The 23,292-nt window shown below is 38.2% G+C and overlaps 1 protein-coding gene and 1 long non-coding RNA gene across 2 annotated transcripts in view; one reads left to right on the forward strand and one right to left on the reverse strand.

Moving 5' to 3' along the window:
* Nucleotides 1-1,356, forward strand: part of galnt18b (UDP-N-acetyl-alpha-D-galactosamine:polypeptide N-acetylgalactosaminyltransferase 18b) — a 96,805-nt gene extending 95,449 nt beyond the window's left edge. Inside the window, exon 11 of the mRNA XM_040011139.1 lies at nt 21-1,356. Within this exon, the coding sequence (XP_039867073.1) occupies nt 21-167 (147 nt within the window). The 3' untranslated portion in view covers nt 168-1,356. The remainder of the gene's footprint in view (nt 1-20) is intronic.
* On the reverse strand, nt 1,148-22,836 carry LOC120721083. The gene is made up of 3 exons (XR_005693108.1): nt 22,826-22,836; nt 12,123-12,128; nt 1,148-1,884 (listed from the first exon to the last, which is right to left on the reverse strand). It is a non-coding gene; the product is annotated as an uncharacterized LOC120721083 (long non-coding RNA).
* Nucleotides 22,837-23,292: the final 456 nt, after the last annotated feature.

Consider the following 23,292-nt stretch of genomic DNA (forward strand, 5'->3'; position numbering starts at 1 on the left):
GCCTGCTTTTATCTTTTCAGGGAGGATCCATTCAAAACAGGAAATCAAAGAGATGCCTAGAGCTTGTAGCAAGCAGTGACAATGAGTTTGGCTACCAACTGGCTCTGCAGAAATGCACTGGACAGAAATGGTTCATCACAAATGTGCTGTTTAGCAGCTCCCTATGACTGACTGCCGAAGGAAACACTGGAGTCAATAGCAACTGGACTGAATGAAGTCGTCTCTTTTGTGTGCATTTGTGTATGCAAGTGTGAGTCTCTGTGTGTGAAAGTCTGGGAAGCGGGAGCACTCATTTTGAGAGCCACGATGTCTTCTAAAGAGCCGGTCGACATCACATCATAAATGTTAAACATTTTATTTTGCCTAAAGGAACAGCCATAGTTGGCAGATATTTTTCAGATCTGACAATGTAGTATATTTAGTATATTTTGTGGTAAATACAGTACAGTCAGATTTTCGTTGACTTCAAATATGTAATGGGTACTTGTTAATATTTGCTACTGTGTAGCAAGCTTTCAGAATCTGTCCCTGCTGTAATTATTTTTTATTTTAGTGTCTCGGGTTTGTAGGTTTATTATGCGATTGAGCTGTACAGTTGTGGAAAATATTGGAATAAATCTGAAATTGATATTTTCTAAATGTAAATATTTTTGAATATTTGTAATATATAACGTTGAAATAACGCCTAATAATTATAGAGTGCAGTGCCTTTTTTTTTTTTCGAGGTCAGTATTTGAAATAACAGGTCAATCTAGCAGTAATTATCAGCTGAAAGGATTCAAGCTGGGATAGGCTCCAGCGCCCCCGCGACCCTGAAAAGGATAAGCGGAAGAGAATGGATGGATGGATGGAGGATTCAAGCTTACAATCAAATCAACAAACACATTTCACACAGGGCCTTGGGTGACCCCAGAGGGTAGGGTGGGGTGTGCCCCCCGAGGCCCTGGGACGTGCCCACACACACTCACACTACAAGAAGACTGTTGATTTATGTATCTGTATATTTTTTGATTTATGTGTTCCAGTAGCTGTGTGTTTGGCTTTTTTTCTTACAGCAACAGCAGTTGGCGATACACTGTGCACTTCTATTTGTGCTTTATCATTTTATTATATCTCCCCCCATCCCCCCCTCTGCTTCTTTTTTTTTCCTGCCTGTCCTGCCTTAGACATCGACATACAACGTATAGTGTAATAAGTGAAATAACACAAATAGAAATGATTAAATAAGCAGATAAAAGATTCACATGAACAACAGGAGCCTGTAGAGATTTTATATAGCTGTTCTTGCTGAAGCAAAGTGTGTTTGGAACCAAAGTGCATTTAGATCACAATTCTGATTGCAAAAGCTGGCAGACAGGACAGGATTTTAAAAATCAAAAAAGACTGTTTACACACTGTGCTACAAAGCTCAACACACCCAGGATAACTTTCCATTATTGGCTTCAATTTCTCTAACTTGTCAGTCAGGCCAAGCAGTTACACAAAGGCAGTTGTCAGCTTGATAATTTAACCCAGAGTTTTTCAATCTAGCTACAAGTGCACTCACATGGAAGGGGTTAGCGTTGGCACCATCTGACTTGTTAGAAAAACAGTAAAGTCCACAGGCAGAGGTGTGATTGATCCTAAACAGGAAGATAAAACTATGATATTAGAAAAACATCAAGAAGTTAGACACTTTTGTTACACTGCTAGTACTGTGTCATGAGGAAAAGCACTTTACAGTCATTTACCGTTAAAAGTGCTGCATAAATGTGCGCAATCCAAACAATTTTGATGTTATGACTGGAAGAGACCTACTTAATTAATAACATTGTTTCTTTGAATCCAGGAGGAAAGTTGGCCAAAATGCTAATTGTAGAAGTTAAGAGTACCAGTACTTTGTCACTTCTTCTCTAAACGTCGTACTGCTGCTCATCAGGGAAATACAAAGACTTTAGATGATATTAAAACACTTTAGACCTTTGTTTCATCTGTGCACAGAAGTCTGAGGGACTTCCAGGAATGGTAACAGGATTTTTTTTGAGCTCTAATTGTTCAGCAAGTGGTAATTTTCTGTTAATCTAGGAACACGATCTGCTTTGGAGCAGGTTAGGCCTGCAACATAAGTTACCATGGTGACAATAAGGAAAACCCAGGGTTAACCCTGAAGTTGCCTGGGTAAGTCCAAATCCTCTTTCATAATACAGACCCCTGCTGGATTTAGAAATCACAAATACAGAAATACTGGAAGTGGCACAGATAACAGAGATAACTGTTGGGAGTTCAAACACTCTCAAAACCATCTGTCAGACAGAGGAAGACAAGGCAAGACAGATAATGTTTAACTAGACGTTTTTGTATAAATTTCCTCAGAGTGGCATCACAAAAGCTGAAAAATCTTTCTTCAGATTGAATTGTATATACACAAATGCTGCAAAATTTCACAGTTGCCACTTTTTAAACATGCAAATGGGCTCCACTCCATTTCAGTAATTCCAGCTTTAGGCTGTTGGTTGGAAAAAGCAAGCACTGTGATGGTGTCACTTTGAACTCTGAGACCATTTTCTGAATTTTTTGCAAATCACTTTCTTTCAGGAAATGGTTTGCTAATGGTTTTGTTTAGGTTTCAGACACCTGCTGAAACCATGTTGGGGCTTTCACTTGGGGATGGAAGAATTGCAGTTTAGTTGTTTAAAAATGTGTTTTTGCTACCTGTCAACAACAAGGAAGATTAAACATTAAAGAAGCCACTCGGCAAACTGACCCACTTAGATGTAGCACAAACTTTTTGAACTATAGAGCATCATCAATTGCCTGACAGCAAACCTACCAAAACACAAAACCGTGGTCCTCCGACTGGTCCAATCAATCAATCCAAACACTTGGAGTTGCTGTGACACACTGATTTACTTGTAATTTGGGGTAATGCTGGCATAAATCTTCCGAAATCTATACTTTAAAATATTTGCTGTGTTTGTTATGTGTATATATGATATATTTGCAAATAGCCTCACTCTAATGTCTCTACATAAGAAGACAAGTTTACCTGGAGGTTAATATGAGACAATGGTGACAATGTAAGAGAGAAAGCTGCACTGCTAAGGAAAAAAATTAAATAGCAGCGTCCGAGCTTTCTAAAGAAGGACCAGTTAAAAACTAAAATTAAAAAGCAACAAGATGCTGAGGCTGAAATTTTGCTCTATGTTGAGATTTGACCTTCAAAGAGACCTTTTATTTAACTCTGACTAAGACACACACATAGAACATTTAAAAGGTACAGAGCTACGGCAGTGATCTTGTCAGTTTGTACTGATAAATGCTGGGGCAGAAGCGGAGAAATGGGGCAGCTATCTAGTCTAACTGTAGGCACCTGGGGACGAGGCGAGTGGCACAGACTGCTTCTAACATGCCAGTCCTCGTTACTATTCACATTCAAGCAGAGCTCAGCAAACCATGGCATTAAATATACATGGAAACCCACTTTCATCAAAAGGACTTCCCCACTAACACGTCCTAATATATGCAATAAGAGAGCCTCGGCACGCTTGAATTTTTGAATGAAAGAACTCCAAAACAGTGCTCCCATGCACATTGCTTTTATCTTCTTTTAGCAGAGCTCTTGTCTTGATTGCCCGCTGATGCACTCTGTAAACCTTCCTTTCACCTTTAAGCTGGGCATGTCTGTTAATAGGGGTTCTTTGTTTGGATAGTTGCTTAAAATTCATTGTATTTAATGCATATTTCACCCTTGTTGATTTAGCACATAATCGTGTGCCTCAAAATAACTCAATAAAGGGTTTACAAAGTACACAGCAGAGAATTAAATTCCTGTAAATGTGGAGATGTAGCTACATCTAAATGTATCCCACAGAGATGGAGCTGTGGAGCTGCTCTTGTCTGAGAATCAATGAGTCACATTCAGTTTCTCAGAAAAGCGCTGGCCTGGTTTTGATGAAGCCACAGTGATAATATGCCTGTCTTCCCTTTGAGATGTAGCATTTGCAAAATTACACTTCTCATGCTATGGGAATTAAAAACTGACTTTTAACACGAGCAAAAATTGACTTTTAACTTTCTTTTTTTTTCTGGCGTTCCGCATAGTGAGAAAAGTTTTCTTCAATTTAAACTTAGCAGCTCTGATTTTATCTTGTACAAGTATATATCAGATATTTTTAATAACTAACATGAACCACAGGGCACTGAAGGAAATGTGTTTACAGTTGAGTAAATGAAGTGGCTCTCTAGGTGAAAATGTGTCCAGCAAAAACATTTGAGTTCCTGACTCCCCACCGTTTTTCTCCCTGCTTTACTGATTAAATTGATTTTTCTTTCTTTTTTCCCCACACAGTTCAAACTTAAAGTCCGACATAATGCTGCTGAAACCTTTGTTTATGTTGTGGGACATTTCTTGTAGAGATTAATGAATAATGATTTCACTCTTTGTTTAAGAAGAAAATAACAATTTTGTGTATTTTTAAGTAATTTTCTATGTGTTGTAAAAGGGAGGACAGAAAAAATAACTGCAAATATGAAGCTGAGCATCATTAACAAAAATTACTAAATTCAACAAATGTTATAATAAAGTCTAGGGAAAAAAACACTAAGTGAGGCACAAAAGAAGTGGGGTAGCATAAAATAGCATGAGGGACAAAGGCAAGAAGCACAGACGTGGAACACAGGTAATGGTTACAGATGAGCTGACAAAGACCTAAGAAAGCACATGAGCTAATTAAGGCAGGAGGGCAAGGTAACAAGGAACAGGTGAAACTAATCGGGACCGATCAGGCAATCACAAAGGCAGCTCAGGGAAGGAAACCAATTTAAAAACAAACAAAAATGTAAAAAGCCGTAGAGAAAGGGAAAGAAATGTTTCCACATTAGCAGAAAAAAGCGCTGTAACTATAACCCTGTAAACCTTACCCAATCTCAGCATGGTGACAGCTGCTAATGGTTAACCACAAAACCCTAGTAAAACCCTATGTTATAACTTAACGCTGTAACCTGGAATTTACCTCACTGGAAATGACCTGCACGTCACATCAACACAGTTCACAGCAACTGTTCCGGCAGTTCTTTATATGCTGCCATTAATCGACTGTAAGTGAATGGACCACCACCAGCTAGTGTTTTCACAGCAAAATTGCAGATCAGTGGTCATGCAGAGACTTGTTTAATACTTCATGTTCATTTTTCTTCTGTAAATTATGGACACCTTTAGTGTTCAGAATGAAGATAAACAAAAGCTTGCTTTGGGATTTGCAAACCTTGTCATTGACAAGTCAATACTATATGAACATGCAATGCACTTTACAAAACAGGACTTTGGATTATGGATTATGCAACAGTTGCTAGTAATCTTTCATATTCAATCTTTCAGTAAAACAGAACAATTATGTGTACTTCAAACAAATTAAGCTCTGATTATATTTTTCATTTTGACATGTAATGAGCAAAAACTGCTGCTGAATATAAGCTGCATCAGATCCTCTGCAAGTATGTGATAAGTTCCTGGTATTTGAAGTGTAATTTATTTCTTGAGTCATCTTATTTCTTGCATGTCTTTCCTCAATTTAGTTCAGTCTAAGATTTTTTTAACACAACAGTTGATCTTTTGAGGAAAAGAAAAATATCTATTTGCACACTTGTTACTCAGAGTCAGAAGTTGGTTACTGCTTTCATGTCATAGAACTTATTGTAGCATGAAGACTGGACGCAGAGGGGAACGGAAAACTCCAGATCATTTCAAAGGTAACAAAATCCATCCATCCCATTTTACAGGGGTTTGTGGGTCAAATCATTTCTGAGCTTTCTGAGCTGAGAGCTTGAGCCAGAGTGTCACTGGTCAATGACACGAAACACTGAAAATCACAGTGTCAAAATTAATTTGGGTCACTATTGCAGTTAAGTGCTTAGAAAGGTTCAGTGCTTAGAAAACCATGCCAGGCACAGGTTTTTTGCCCCAGTGTTAATTTTATTTCATTTTTTGTGTGTTTATTATTGTTATGCTTTTGTTATTACCCATATCTAAAATATTGTAATACGGAAAAAGCATTATCTCTTCCATAGCTTCTTTAAAGTAAACTATCAATAAGTATGACTATGTCTAGTTTTGCTTTTTGTTATTATGTCCTTTACTTATCTGGATTTTAGTCTCTGTAAGGCCTAAAATTCCTCTTTTCCAGAGTGACCTAGTCAATATGACAGCATATTTCCAATAGATAAAAGGAAAAACACAAATGTAAACATCACAAACTAAGGTAATATTTACATTTGTGTGTTTAAGGTCAAATCTGAACTTTAACCTCAGTCCCAACCACCATATTTTAAGTGGGGTAAGAAACAGATTTTAAAAAAGTAAAAATGTGTAGAAACAACCAATTCAGTAACAACTGCTACAGTATGAGTGCTGTACTGACTGTGAGTGATTTTAGCCAGAGGTGGGACCAAGTCATTGTTTTGCAAGTCTCAAGTAAGTCTCAAGTCTTTATCCTCAAGTCTCAAGTCAAGTCTCAAGTAATGTCAGGCAAGTCAGAGTCGAGTCTCAAGTCACTGGTGTAAAAGTCCGAGTCAAGTCACAAGTCTGAAACTTTGAATTTCAAGTCCTTTCGAGTCTTTAAAAAAAAACAACGAAAAAATAATGTTGCAGTTATATGCTAAATGTAAATATTAGACCATGTAATTTTAAAATCTGTGTTTTTCTCAACACATGACAAAATAGTGAACTTAGAAAATATACACAAATTGTGAAATTGCACCTCTTTAAAATGCAGCTCAATTAAACTTAGCTCCAAGAATAATTTTCACCGACAGTTCTGAGATAAGCTGCATGTTATTCTTGGATGCGGTTGTAGGACCAGCTTTAAAATCGCATGACAAAAATATCATACATATTAAAAAAAACTGCATCACCAACGTAGCCTGGACAACATTTGCTAGTTAGATGAAGTCAGCTATCTCATTGTAGCATATTTATGTGCATATTTATAATCATACGGTTCTTGGAGTGAGTGCATACACTCATGAAGTTTAGTAACTTCAGGTCACTGCAACAAGCCCAGGTACAGTTTACCGACGGATGGGTGCAGGACCTTGAAATGCACCGTGTAGAACGAAAGACCATCGTACGTATCATAAGTTTACCAGTCTCACAAATTGTCGTCATAAATACACATTCGTTAACCGTTTATTAATAGGACCTTTGAGCTCAACAGTAATTAATTAGTAGTGGAAATAATTTCTGGTACCCATCACAGAAATGTAGCAGTGACAATAATATTGTATGCTGTAATCGTACTGGACAATTAGTGATACAAAACAACTGTTTTATCCTGTGAATAAAAGTATATGTTTTTGTCAATGTACCATAATAACAGAAGCGAAACGCAATATTGTGTCAGGACAATTCACTATTTATGCACAATAAACACAATAAATAAAGGAGCATAGCGCGACAATTTCTGTTCAGCGCCAGACTTGCTTGTAACCTATATCACTAATTATGTTATGAAAATGACGTATTAACTACTAAAAAACACTGACCTTCGTGTAAATGCTTGGAGCAGACTAACCTGTGAGCTGGAGTGTTCTGGGACGTTATATTTGATCTTTGAATGGCTGCAATCCAGGCCATCCGTCGCGTCTTTGTTACTTCGGAAACATGGCTGACAATTTCTCTTCAACGACGTAATCCGATAACAACCGATCTCTTTATCCGTCGGCTTCCCGTGGCTGTCATGCGACCGGCTATTGCAGTTAATAATACAACAGCTTCTTGACATTTTTGTGTTTCTTTTTATCGCTGTATAACTGATTTTAATTGAAAGCCTGCGTGCGCTAGTACCGCTTGCCACGAGTTCCCAGAATCCTTTGCGGTTCTACCCGTGAATGACGTCACATTTTCAATCTCTATATAATATGCATGTTAAATTTTATATTTGGGGTAAAATATCAAGTCTTTTCAAGTAAACCGGTTCAAGTCCAATTCAAGTCCCAAGTCATTGGTGTAAAAGTCCGAGTCAAGTCACAAGTCTTAGAACATTTTTTCAAGTCAAGTCTAAAGTCATAAAATTAATGACTCGAGTCTGACTCGAGTCCAAGTCATGTGACTCGAGTCCACACCTCTGATTTTAGCCAATGATTTCTAGGATGCACAGCACTAAACTGTAGAGATATGCAGATTGCATGAACTTGTTCTAACTCAACAAAAAAGCAAATAGGCGCATTTCCCAAAATGCCAAACCATTTCTTAAAATAAAATCTGAGCGCGCCTCCTCTTTTCTCTTTTCCCTCGATATCTCAGTCTCTTTCTACGTCTAACATTCATCTTTTTGCTTCTTATGGGAGCACGCTCTGAGAGACAACCTATCACATCTTGTCATTATTTTCTGCCCTCGACACAGAAGCATGAAACATTGAGGAATATATTCCTGGCACAAGTCAAGATGTGATCAGGGGATTCAACTGAGTTTAGAATACCATATGGCAAAAGGAAGCAGCTTGTCAGAAGTGAGACTATCTGAGCACCCCCTAGGATGGAGACAGAAAGTTTTCTCTGTTGTCTCTCCTGTAGGTGAGCCACAGGTAGCTGAGGGGAAGCTGTCAGTACTGCAGGGTGTGTGGGACATCACACACAGAGAGAGAAGCAGAAACAGGGAAAAGCTAAAGCAGGCACTTTTGCGTTAAAAATAAACATAAACCCTGCCAAAGATGAAACGAATCTTCCCCTGCAATGTACAGCAAGCCAGAAATGTAATGGAGAATGTTTAAGCAGAAAAACAGATTCGCCAGAACAATGCACGTGGGCGTGAAATTTGTGTTCACCAAGCAGCCAAAATGTTTCACATGTGGATAAATGTCACTGTTAATTGTTTTCTGTGAGAATGAATCTGTGTTGTAACTGCGTTTCCATGGCTACAACTCCTAAGCTGCATATTCTCAGATATCCCCAGGAACCAGACCATAGGTGAGCGTATTAACTGAAGAGACCTGACAGGATGTAATTGCATTCAGATACAGATGCACCTTTAATCTTTGCCCTTTTAATCCTGCACTGGAATGACCTATGCAAATTAACGAATCTGTTTGTTTTTGTGCATATCTTTGTGCGCTGCATGGAAAGTAAAACAGCATAACGGTGGGTGAAAGATTTGCCGCAGCAGACTTGAAGTTCCCTGCTTGGATAAAACCAAGAGGAAGAATCAGCTGATGTTTGACCAGCCAGGAGATTTTTAACTGATGCCAGCAGGGCTTTCACATAACTACACATACAGTAACATTAGCCAAAAGAATTAATGATATTCTCACAATGCGTGTAAAAAATTAAAATAACAATGATATCAATAGTGCTTACAGATATATATTTTTTTCTATTTATGGCAAAAACACTCAAAATATGAGTATAAAAAGGTGAAAAGTAAGTATGTAACCATAACTGTTTAAAAGCAAGCAAAAAAAAAGAGCACTAATGGATGGTGAAAAGGCACCCATTGCATCTAATAAACAACTTATCCTAACCTGTGCCATCAAACTAACGACAACTGAAACAAAAAGCTGAGAGCACAGGTAGGAGTTTGATTTTTAAAGTGGCACAACTTGTATAATTCCATGTATAATCACATAAAATTAGATAGCATTAGATACAATCAGTGAATAATGAACACACTACTCTTTAGTGTACTATAAATCCTTTTTTCAGATGCAGTAGAAAGTGTAGACATTAATAACCTTATTGTAAAAACTGACTCATGAGTGCTGACTGAAAATGAGTTGTGCAGCTTTATTATGTGTGCCTACTTTTTGATGTTTTTAGGATGATACCAGTAACAATTAACAGATAATCCTGGTAGAGTGGCGAACAAACTATGGCTCAAAACTATGAACAGCTTTAGGATTCTTGGACTCGTTATTATAAGGATCCACCCTGGTAAAGGAAACTCAGTAAGTACTGTGCTTATGAGAGAAACTAAAGAAAGCTGTGTTCTAGCACCAAGTTACTGCTAACTTGTACAGACAAACAACAGAAAGCATCCAAACTGAAAAGAGCCCCAAATAGTAGTGTGGACAGCTCAGTACCAGAAGGCTCTGCAGCAGGTGATTAAAACTGCCCAGAACATCATTAGCACCCATGCACTTATAATTGATATGTGTGTGCTGTCTGTGCACAGCCCAAAGGATACTAAGAGACAATACTTACTCAACCCAAAGTATCTCCCGCCATCCCACCAGACATCGGAGGAGTTTCTTTCCTCAGGCTCTGAGACTAATGAACTCATTGTCTACACTTCACCAAGAAGAATCGGTTTAGGTTTTAGGACCTAATGCTTTATTCAGTCATTTACAGTTTTCTTCTTTCTGTATGTTGGCAGCAAAAACGGACTGCAACAAATAAAGCTGAAGTTCTCAGCAACAACTTTCACCTTCCACATAATTTAAACTTGTGAAAACACTGATTAGTGCAATTCTGAAATCTGTGTGCTCTTTTTCCCCAGTTTAGAACTGTGGGTCATTAATTTCCACATTGTTTTCATGAGTTGAAACAATTTCTTTCTGTGTCTGCCAGTCAGTTGAGCCATTAACGCATATGTTTAAATGGCTCATTGTACTGCTCTTGTTCCACTCAGTATGTGTTAACGAGTGAAAGGATGTAGATATGGTGACATTTTATTCATTACAGTTTAACTGGATGTTGACAGTGATGGATGAGGTTCCATTCAGAAGCCCATGAATCAGATTAAACTGTGAAAATGAGTATTGACTGTGACGTCTGCATTCTGTTTGCTGTTACATTTTAGTAACTTCATACTGGAGCCAAATGTGCCTTCATGGAAAGATTGTGTGCATTTTTTGTTTTTCTTTTTTGTCTTCTTTAACATCCATCAGGTGCCCCTCAACAAGTTACTGATCATAATCTTATGTTACTGAGTTTAAGGAATTTAAGGAGTCAAATGTCCTAAACAAAACTAAACTGGAAGAACCCACCTCAGCTCTGGATACCACCTGTGTAGCTGAAATGTTAGACTGTGCCTTCAATTCACGGCAGTTCCCCATTAAATACTTCAAAAACTACAAGAATGTTGAAAAAAGATTATTGAACTGATTACTAAGCAATTACTTTAATAATTTAATAACAAATATTTAACTAAATATTAATTAATATGTAATGATAACAGCTGTGTTAAGCAATCAAATATTGCCCGTAGAGAAAGGTAGCAGGTTAGATGAGATGAGCTATAAATGATAATATACATATATATTTATATATATATACATACACACACACACACACACACACACACACACACACACACACACACACACACACACACACACACACACTTCAGTTAAAATGTTCATATATGTAAAACAGAGTTTTCAAGATGTGTATATGGAACTAGTGTGAAATTTTGGGAAATGGATTATTTACAATGCAACTGAAAGTTAGACGTGGTGACTTTCCTCCCTCGCATTTGGCAACAAATGTAAAGTTGCTGCAAGAAACTGCTCCAGTTACCTTGTTACAGACTGAAAATAGAAAGAGCAAAGTGTGTCCAAAGCAAAGACTCACGCCAGTTCTTAAATCTTGAGTGACCAAACCAAAAAAGTGTTTTTAATACTGTCTAAACTGTAAGTTTGTGCTTTGACACTTATGAATAAATGCAGGCTGTTTCCGGTCTTTATGCTAAGCTAAGATAACTAGATGATGGTTATAGTAGATAATCAGAATCTTCTCATCTATCCCTTTCCACATCTGATTTTTGCAACCACTTTTTCAAAGAAGGCCCTTCAAATATTAATCAGAGCAGGAAATCCTCTTCTGAAGACAGAAGTTATGGTGTTTTGCCTCAGTGAAGCCCTGCCTGTCAAATCACACAGGAACAAGGAACATCTGAGACAGCTTGGGTTAATCAAAATTTAATCACAACTCAATAGCTGATTCAGTCTGAGGCTGTCATACATAGAGTGCATTAGGTTAGATCAGACACATATCTATAGTTCATCTTTCTTATACAACAATCTGACTTCAGACTGATTACTGAAAATACCCCTTGACACCCCTGACTTGAAAAATTCTCAGACAGCGCATTCATCTGAAGAAGGGAAAAAGGCTTATACTCATGAAGTCACGTCCTAGACGCTCTAATCACTTCAATCTGGTTTTAGACTCTCCCCTCCACTCCCACATCAATGTTGAAAAAGACATCTTGTGAGTACTGGAGCAAAACTCAATTTCTATTCTTGTTCCCTAGCGCACAGATCCCCCGTCCCTCCAAACAGGAAAACGCATCACGATGGATATCGAGGTTCTGTTCTTCCACTGGATGAGCTTGTTGAAAGACTTCACTTTGTCTATGTGAACACAAAAAGCCGTGTGGTTTCATGTTATTGACAGCTGAGTTAATGTGTCATCTTTGGAGTCACGCAACTCCTAAACACTATGCTGTTCTGAGATGGTACTGAATGCTGAAAGCTGGTAACACAGAGGAAACACGAGCTTCTGTGCAGCTGCCTCACACAGTGTATCTCTGGTTACTTTGTCCATGGTCTTATCTGTCAGGGATAGAAAACAATTACACAGAGCAAGCGAAGTAGTGCTCTTCAATAGAAACTGGGGTACTTGAGTACTGCCATTCATCTTCTTCAGAGCATTTCAGCTGGAAAAAGTACACTCATTACTCGTTATTTTTCAGGATATTTTATATTTAAAAAAACATTTTACAAGCCACAATTTTAGTAATAGCTAATTAAAATATGCATATTATACACTAACCTGATACATAAATACTAAACTACAGGTTACAACTCTGAGCTGGCATTTCAAATGCAGTGCACCATGTTGTTCCTAATAACACACTGAAAACTGCGGCAAATTAAATGGAAAAATCTGTATGATGTGTGTCTGAATATCCAGCAGCACAGCTACAGATAAAGCTAAAGAGCAATACTAATTTGATCTGTAACAGTGGCTCAATTAAGTTAGAAGACATCCTTCTCATCTTTCATTTGCATCCTTTTTGGATTTCATTTTCATGTTTTCATTTGTTTGATGTTCAAAGCTCCAAACAAATGTTCTGACCTAGATGCAAAATTAATCATTTCTAGCAAACAGCATCTGTCAAGCAGATGGAGAGCACTGATCTAATGGTATGTGCTGCAAAAAGAGAGAAGCACATTTCTATGACCACCTGACTCTGAACTTATCCAGGGTACACACACCACACAACAAGCTATAATCCCCTGTATATTGCAGGAGAAAATCCATCAATAGCCTTTTTCTGAATGTCCTTACAGAACTCAATTAGATGAGGTCCGGGAAAACAGATTGCTTGCCATATTGAAACTCTGAAATAGGCTTCTATCTGACAACTTTGCGGTATTTACTTTTTGAACCACTTCTCGGTTCAGTCCATGTAATCATAAAACAGCACCGCATTACCAGTTGTTACAATCTTGTCAAAGCCACTCTCCTTTCACAAACTAACAGAGAAACAAATGTTGCATGTTTTTATTAAGAGTAAAAAGAGAAAATATTTTCACTCTTAGATAGATATAGACAGAGGCATGTATAACTCATTTTTAAGAATACACAGCTGGTTCTGAGCTGGGATGCTTCCTAGATGATGCTTAATTGCATTGACTAGAATGAATATTTATTAAAAGCTAGACATTTTAAATTAAATAAGAAAGACAAGTATTTCTTTGTGCCCTCCTCTCCCTGTTAATGCCCTACCTGGCCCCCTGGCAACACTTTGCTAGACCCACCCCTGCACAGTTACCAGCTGTCAGCTACTTAGAAAAGGATCCTGGTGTTATTTGTCTCTCAGAAACAGTTCATAACTTCCCTTCAACTCATTCATGTCACCTATAAGGTAAACCTGTTTCTCCATCACCTGTTCAGCTCTGATGATTCAGTAAGGACATCTCCTGGTTTAATCTTCATGTTTCCTCTCACCACATATCCAAACCGATATCATGACCAGCAGCTTTTACAGCTGTGGCTCCAGCAAACATCAGCTGATACTAGAAATGAATATTAAATTAATTCTAACAACAGCTGATCAAGCTTAAACGTGCTGCTGCTGTTGTTTAGCTTGACATTTGCTGCTTTCCTCTTTCTGGCGCAAAGTGGGCGATAAACAAACAAGACAGACGGGACTTGCGTCAGAAAAGCTGATCATTGATCAGTTTCATGATTGAAGTAGCAACAGGAGAGGGAGGGGGAGAGAATGAGAGAAGAAGAGGCAGCTGTGCAGCGTAAAGAAGCAGAATAACTCCAGCTTTGTGTCTTTTTCATGTGTTCCTTTTCAGCTCAATACGAAGCGTGTAATATTTTCTCTGAATACGAGACAATTCCATTTTTTACAGGACGGTTGGCAACTCTACTAACGAACCTTATGAATAAAATAAAGTTCACTATCAGTAACATCATAGCACCCACCCAGCAGTATATAAACTCCGTCATGCTAGCTAGTACACAGTACGAGTTATGGTAACTAACTGTAAAAAGTTAGCACAAATAATAAACTCCACCTAAACTTGGTTTATATCTGACCCAGATAGACTGCAGGTCATAACTTCTCACCTGAAGTTCAGTTCACCTGACACTCGGACCTGCGGCCGCCTCGGGTCTCTCCTCCTGCCTCCCCTTTCCCTCATCCACTTGCTGGCCTCTGTGGAAGCTCCAACATAGCCACCTCCACCAAACAACTGAGTTATTTTTACACATCGGTCAGCGTCTGGCCAATCCGCCACTTTTCATTGTTTATACTGTTACAAAAAAAACCAAACATACAAAAAAACATTGGCCCATAAAAACGAAAAATCACCATCAGCCCACTGGGCAAATGCCCAATGGCCAGTACAGCTATGGGTTTCATCCATGGCAATATGCATTAGAAGTGGGGAAAATGGGCAAGCAAGGATTTGCACAAATTTGAAAAAGACCAAATTGTGATGCAAGATGGTTGAGTCAGAGAATCTCCAAAACTGCAGCTCTTGTGGGGTGGTCCAAGCTAACTCTGGTCCAAAAAGCACTAACAATTCTGATGAATCCCATCACATGGATGGCAGGTGTGTACACTGCTTACCTGGGGAACACGTGGCACCAGGATGCACTATGGGAAAAGGAAGAAAATGGTGCCAGTAGTGTGTTCCATGTGAATGTTAGCTTGACATGTACCCCCTATCTAAGCTTTGTTATGGACTGTGTACACTCTGTAATCGAAAAAACATTCTCTGATGTCTGTGGCCTCTTTCAGCAGGATAATGAATCTAAGGAAAAATGGTTCAGGAATAGTTTGAAGAGCACAACAAACAGTTCGAGATGTTGGCTTGGCCTCCAAATTCCCCAGAACCCGATCCAATTAGTCATCTGTTTGGATGTGCCAGACAAAAAACGTCCAATCTGCTTCGCAACTTACAGGACTTAATGGATCTGTTGCTAACATCTTATTGCCAGATGCCACAGCACACTTTCAAGAGATAACGGGACAACAACCCTTTTCTCTTTCACATTTATTTCCATAATTTTCTTCCAAAGTGCCTTGATCCTTTGCTCATACAGAAGATGATGTGTTATCCTTGGCTCTGATAGCTTTAGCTCTAGCCACTTCTTGTTACCGTCTGTAAAATGTTCATGTTTAAGTGTCGCATTAGATTTATTGCTACAAATGTTTTTGCATCTTTCCCTGCAACATTTGTCTCTTCACTCACTTCCATGCTAACATCGCAGCATGTGGCTGTGAGCATGCGCTACTGTGCACGAATATTGTGTACATGAAATGGACTAGCTTGGCCAGTCATTCGTCTGAGATCAATGGAGTCTAGCTCAATTTGTAAACGTGTAAAAGATTTTCTCATGCAAAATGTAGATAAGAGTGTATACAAAAATAGAACTGAAACACTCTGTTGTTTAAACAAACCCTCAGACTATTTTCTGAATCTTTCCAACTATTCCTTTCAAGTGGATACAGAGACCTGTTAAATGCTTTCAATTAGAGGTGCAAAATTACAATTCCAAATTTTTTTAACCTACAAGAGCAAAGCAGTGTGACCCTTAAACACTGCTGTGATATTTGTAGTTTCATGACAAACAACTGGAGCTAGTCTTAGCAGAACGGAGAGTTCCTTTGCCCGATCCAATTTAGCACCAACTATAAATCTTGGATGGGCCAGTCTGATGGTTGCCAGGCAACTGTACATAATTCACAGAAACACCACAATGTTTTGTTGTTGCTCATTGATTTTTGTAAACATTAAACAAACATGATGTAACGTGTTAATTTGTGGGACCTACAGGTGCTCATAGACAGACGGGTTTAGCTCTAGACAGACAGGTTGTGGCTTTGTACAAAGATATTAGAGCTGTATCAGTTTAAGTATATAAAAACAAAAGTGCCAAATTATCCCCATATTTGGTTAAACCATGTTGTATTTCACTGGAATCAGTACACTGCCAGCTTACTCAGCAGGCGACTTGTATGTGACAGCTGATGGGAAAGTAAAAAGTGACAATCCGTTAGCCTAAATTTGTAAAACACAGAGGAGAATAAAACAGCACTTTCTTCCTAATCTAAGTTTCTTATAGTTGGTGTTCTAACTCTGATCAACACGAGTCCACTCAGTTCTAATACCTCGATTTAATTTGGCCTGATTCAGTCCACCCACTGCTTTCACTCACTGTATGTGCAAAGTGGCTGGTTATGAATACCCAATAACACTTCAATAAGTTACCAATACAACTCCAACAGAATGAGTTTGATTGCTAAACATGAAATCGACTGTTCACAATCGACTGTTACAAGAAAACCAGTTGAATTCCCAATCCAGTGTGTAATCACTTCATGGCTTAAGTCATCTGCACGCTGCAGTAACAGAAAATACTGTCAAGGCATACTGGGTGGTAGGTGGAGAGCAGACCCAAAATGCAGGAACACTCAGACAAAAGTAAACTCAAAGTACAGCTTTATTAGCTAGAACCAGCAAGCTTAACAAAAACGGAGTGATCCTCCGCCTGTGCGTTGTGCTGGTTGGTTGTAATATCTGAACCTATCCAGCTGGCTTGCTCCAGTGTTGGTGGGGAGCTGTACAGGATTCCTCTTCTTTTGAGGGACCACGATCAATATTTTAACAACCATAACCAGCACAGGCCACTCTTCACTCGCGTGGTGCAAGCTCAGTCTGTGTTTTATATTTTGTTCTAAGCGTGTGTCCATGTGTGGCTCTTTATTTTATTCAAATTTGAAATGTATATTGTCTCCTGATTGTGCGCAGCAAGCTCTGTGCTCAGTGTCCTTTTAGAGTTTTTCTTTGACTTTTAATGTGTCGTTTAGTTTTTTATTACAGCGAACTGAGGACGCCACCAGTAGCCATGGGACCTTTGGTGGTGGGTCGTTTTCCACACGTCCTTTGTTGTACAGCACCTGGGGTGTAGACATGATTTTTCGTGTGGTTTTCTTTTGGGCCTCAGCTAATGGTAAGTTCAGTTCAATGTACGGTTTTATGTAATCCAGGACACTGTTATAGAATAAGCTGTGCCACAGTCAGCTTTTATTGTTTTATTCTTTGATTTATTTTTATAAATACAAATAAAGACATATTTGAGCCAATCTGCCTCAGAAGTGCATCCTTGAACCTATGCGACCTTTTCTGGTTTGTACGAAGACTTTATATTTCCTCGAGGTGAAATTGTAATTTAATTATTTTTATGTAACTCCTTTTGACCACTTTGTCACATGTGGAAATAAATTGCAATAAACCTTTCAACACAAAGAACAATGCCATATATCAGCATTTTACCAATAAATAAAGTTGTGGTCCAGATCCAAAACTATTTTTGGATCTGGATTAAATTTTATTTTATTTTATTTAAATTAAATTCATTTAAATTAAATTGTGGAGAAAACCAATGTTTTCTCTACAGTTTAATGAAATTTAGTAAATTTTTTTTTTATTTTGCTGGGAGACAGATGAACCGTGCTGAAGATGTACTGCCTTGGCAAAGTGGCAAAATACCATTACAAATCAAGAATGCAGAATTCAAACTTCAGAAAAATTCATTTTAAATCTTTTTTTTTGTGTGTGCAAAAATAATGGGTGAGTTGACTATTACCCAGAAAGTACAATTGGGTGACTCTCTCATTTAAAACGGTGCCAAAGATTTAAACAATCCCTTGTTTAATATGCTTCTCATTCTGCCATCCTCAATGAAAACAAATGACCTGAGCAGCATGAGACATGGGGTTAGCAACTCTGATCTTGTTATCCCAAAAGAAGTGATGTGACAGATTTTTAGATGCTTCAGCTGTTTGAAATGCAAATAGAATAAATTAAAAAACACAAGGGGAACACCCATGAATGCCCATAAGCATATGTAAAGTATTCAGGTCTCACAGGCACACACAAACACATGCAAAGACAAAGTACTGCAGCAGCAAGTAGAGTATTTGTTACTGCAGCGATTCCACAGAGAAAGTCTGCATTTTAATGTTCTGCGCAATCAACACTGCACCTGAGCACTGCTCTTCTCATTTTGGTTGTACAGTATTTGACAGAGCAAGCAGAGTCATCAAGGTGACGCAGATGAGTATGAGAAGAACTGTGGGATTGACAGCCATGGTGTAACAATTTTGCTACCCGAGCAATCTGCACTTTGGTCTCAGACCTTGCTAATAAGGAAGAACTAAGCCACAAATCAAAGCTTTGGATTTTACTGCCCAATCCTTGTCAAGACCAAGGCCTGTACATACACTTCAAATGAGAAGCCACTCAAAGGGAACCCGCCACACTTTGAGTGACAGGATGAAGAATTTGCATTTGCAGGGGAGAATGGCATGCAGCTGTTACACCACCTGAAAACAGGGGGGAAAGAATCACAAGAGTGATTTTCAGTTGCTTCTCTCATGGAGTAGTTTAATGCAATCAAAGATGAACATTAAGTATTTTACATTCCGTACTGCTCAATGTCACACAGTGGAAGAAAGAGCTAATTAATAAACCAAAATAATGATGAAGTTCTTACTATTTGTATTTGAACATTTCCTTACAAAATGGATGACAATAGACATTTTTAGTTTTTACCGTTAGCTTAACCGCCATTATATAGTACGCAACTGAGGCGCATAGCTGCTATGTCTAACTACTCAAAACTATAATAAAATGCTTCTAAAGCTCACAAAACAATGAAGGATTACCTGTAGCAGGGGTGTCCAACTCCAGTCCTTGAGGGCCAGTGTCCTGCAGGTTTTAGATATCACCCTAAGGTCAACACAACTGAATCAAATGATTAGTTCATTACCAGGTCTCTGGAGAACTTCAAGACATGCTGAGGAGGCAATTTAACTATTTAAATCAGCTGTGTTGGATCAAGGACACATCTAAAACCTGCAGGACACCGGCCCTTGAGGACTGGAGTTGGACACCCCTGACCTATAGCATCTCTTAACAATATAAGTAAGTAGTATTCAAAGCTCCTCGTTGGATGTTGTCTGCTTTCAGTTCTCTGATCCCACACTGCTTCAATAATGTTGAAGTTTGGGCTCTGGGGAGGTCAGTCCATGACCAGTCATGTCCCGTTGTATGTTTTTCTGTCCAGGTATGCTTTTATTGCAATGGCACTGAGGTTATTGTCATACTGAAAAATAAACTCAGTGCTAATCTGACACTTTTCAGAAAGTACTGCATGGTGGGTAAAAATCTGGCGATACTTTCTATGCTCATGATTACATCAATTCTGAGAAGACTGCCACCTATATATATTTGTGGTGTGTGGAAAAAAACAGAACTTTTTATTTTTTCTTCACTCATTGCAGATAAACATCTGTTTTATATTCTTATTTCTAATTAACTGTATACAATTTAATAGCACACAAAATACATTTTGTCACATGTGTGGGTGATGCTGAACCAGTGTTGAGATTGAAGTTTTTGACCTAACGTCGTTCTAGTATTATGGAGAAGTAAAATAAAAATTGCCTTAGTGGAAAGAAAAACTGCCAACTAACCATGCACCCTAAAATCTTGAACTCATATAAACTCAAAAGCTTTCTTAGAGGCCAAAGCAGTGTTTATGTTGGTTGGCTCTTTGTTTATTTGGTGTTTTATTTATTACAAAATGGGATCCGACACATTGCAATAAATATTTCTAAGTAAAGTTTTGCAAGCAGTTAGGACTTTGTTTGGACCAGGTTGTAATAAATATGGAATTCAAGTAAAGGGTTCAGGAGAGATAGATGGACGGCACAAGTCATCACTTTATTTACTTCTTGAGGACATTTTCGATTTGAATTCTTTACTTTTGGTTTCAACAAACTGTAGTTTTGTTAACTGCACGCTTTATTCTTGGCAGTTTGTTGCAAAATAAAAAGACATAATGGAAGACAACACTTTAACACCTAATATTTTTTTATTTATTGCATTGCTACTCTACACATGATGGAAATTCCTGTGGAAAGTCCTGTAAAGCTAATGAAAAAGAATGAAACAGCTATGTGACAAGCTCATTAATGAAGTAACTGACATGGCTTATTTAAACTTCAATGAAAATAACAAATAAAAATAAAACTTTAAAAAAAATGTCAAAACATCAGTTTTTGTAAAAAAAAAAAAAAAAAAGAAAAAAAGACCAAAATGTTTGTCGAAACAATTTCACTGGAAGCACATCTCTGTGTTTTAAAGAACCTATAATCTCACAGAAAATCACAGCACTATATAAAAGCACATTCACAGTGCAACAAGAGAGCGCTGAGAAGAAATAAAGTCGACAGGAGGAGTCGACAGTTATGTTTAGCAAAGCAAGGATGACAATGAAAAAGAACAAAGGAGGCATTTCTTCACACCATTTTCACCAGGAGAGGTGGGTTTGTGTGTGCTGTCCAAATGTGAAGCGTTGGTCACACACTTTGCACCTCCAACAAAATGTTTGCATTCCATAGCTCCTGTTACATTACTTTCCCTGTGCTGTAAGAAGGGTTTGAATATCCATGAGCCAAAATGTCCCAGTAGATTTACGCCCCTCCTCATGAACAAGCTTCAACACCAACAGAGGGGGGCGAGTGTAGAGTCTATTTTAAAACCATGCATATGAATTTCCTAAAAGAAGAACTTAGTTTCTCAGCAGTAAAAGCACATTTTATTGTGCTGTTTATTGTAATTGTAACCTATCCTAATAAGGTTTTTGTATAGATTTGTATACAGCATTAATCAAAGGATAGGTGTGACAATGATACATATTTTTTCTATCAAGAAATGTTACAAATGCACCAAAATCATAAGTCTCTCCATACTTTCTGGCTCGTCTCTGAGTTCCTTTCCTTATACGGAAGACAAAAGCTTTAAAAATTACTTGCACATATAGTCTCATTTCTAAATGAGGCTAACAACTTCCAAACAGGAACTAACAGCTGGGCAGTCCACTTTTTAACAAGCAATTTTGAAGCGGGAATAAAAATGTTGCTGATTATTTTCTGGGATACATTTTATGTGCTGGTGAGATTTTCAGGCAGCAAGACGCCGTGTGTGGGTTTGAATCAAAATAAACTACAGCGCCGACATTCATGGTAATGAAGGAACATGTCACCCCGTGCAGAAGTGTGGCTTCGTGGTGTATTTTAATGGCTTGCGTACTGAGAAGGAGGTCTGTTGGCACAGAGGGACAAGCTACATCAGGCTTTACCTACCCAGATAACACTTGTTAGTTTGATCGACTTCATTTTTATCTTTTTGTGAGATGTGCTGATTATTTTTTTTCTTTAATGCTCAAAGTGCAAATTTTCCTAATAGGCATTTGAGATTCACTGCAGTCAGAAAGCTATATGCACATTTTGTCCATTTTTCTTCAGCGTAGGCAGGAAGGTCCATTAGGCCCAAAGAGTTCTGGTTACAGCATTTAAATATTTAGAGTATGTATCGAGTGCCATAAGCAATGGTCTGGACTGATCACACAACTGTGCAACATTTAGTTTTTATAGCTCAGTATTTGCTGTTGCATTCCTAAATGTTCCTTCCAACTGTTTTGTAACTATTACACCCTCATCCCCTCACCAGCAGAAGTGTTTGCTTCAAAATATAATACAGACAGCAGTCTTTTTCTTTCTCCTTCACTGTGTCAGTGTCTACAGGCACAGAAATCAGACTGCTAGTGCTATGACAAGTCAGCGCAATACCACACCAACGGCATTACACAGAGCCCGGGAACAACTTCACATCCTGTCAAACAGTGTTAGCTCAACTCAAAAGCAAGATTAAGGCAGAGACTTGTTTGCTTGATGGCCACAAAATCTTCCTTTCTTTGTGAGGTTACTGCAAGGCCATTGCATGTTATGTATCACCATCATTCTTTGTGGATTCATGAACACTTATTATTCTGCCAGAGCTCTTTCATCAAACAAAATCTTCTCATTCTCATGTATAATAATCAAATAGCAGCAGTGTCTTCAGATGCTTGTTAAGAAAGAAGATGTAAATGTTTGTGTGCCACGTGATGGAGTGGGTGGAGGAGGACTCGACACTGAACAAGTCTAATCTTTTATTTAGGCAAGAACAAAGCCCCAAAATGCCAAACACACCAAATTCGCACAAACACAACAAAATGTAGACGGTAACATGTGGGGAAGATACATTCAGCAGGGAGGGCAGACAAGCAATCTGACAAGACCAATGAGAGAGAGGAGGGGGATGAAAGGGTTTAGACAAGTGAAAACAATCAGGACAGTCACAAGGTGGCAAGTAAGACTGACACAGTGCATGAAGGAAAACCAGACTTCAAAGTAAAACAGGAAGTTATCAAAAGGGTAATGCAATCAAAAGACACACTTAACAAGAAGACAAGGCATACTGACAACAAATGCTTAACCACAGGACAATGAGAGGGGGGAACACTGAAGGAACTAAACACAAATAACAAACTCAGGTAGGAAGTGATAATAATACATGAAGCAATGTAAAAAAAAGTACCCCAAACTACATACAAACTAAGTAAGAACCAGAACAGAGATACTATGATTAAACTACGTGCCATCATGCTGCTGTAAGGGTGGAGCCCATCCCAGTTACCACTGAATGTTAAACAGTACAACAAGAAGTGATGCTAAAGATTATTGGGTGTAATTAAAACTTAAAAGTATATATACTCATACAGCAACAACCCACTGCAGTACACTACCAAACACAGTCATGTGCTTATCCAAGTAAATGAGACTCTAAAAACGGCACTACGGAAACTAAATGTATATTTATGCAAATTATTTTTGCATTGAGTATTTTTTACAAGTTAACCCTGTAATACCAAGTGTATCATATTTGATACACAGGTTTTTGAGA

Source organism: Simochromis diagramma, unplaced genomic scaffold, assembly GCF_900408965.1.
Source record: "Simochromis diagramma unplaced genomic scaffold, fSimDia1.1 OVJJ01000603.1, whole genome shotgun sequence".
NCBI lineage: Eukaryota > Metazoa > Chordata > Actinopteri > Cichliformes > Cichlidae > Simochromis > Simochromis diagramma.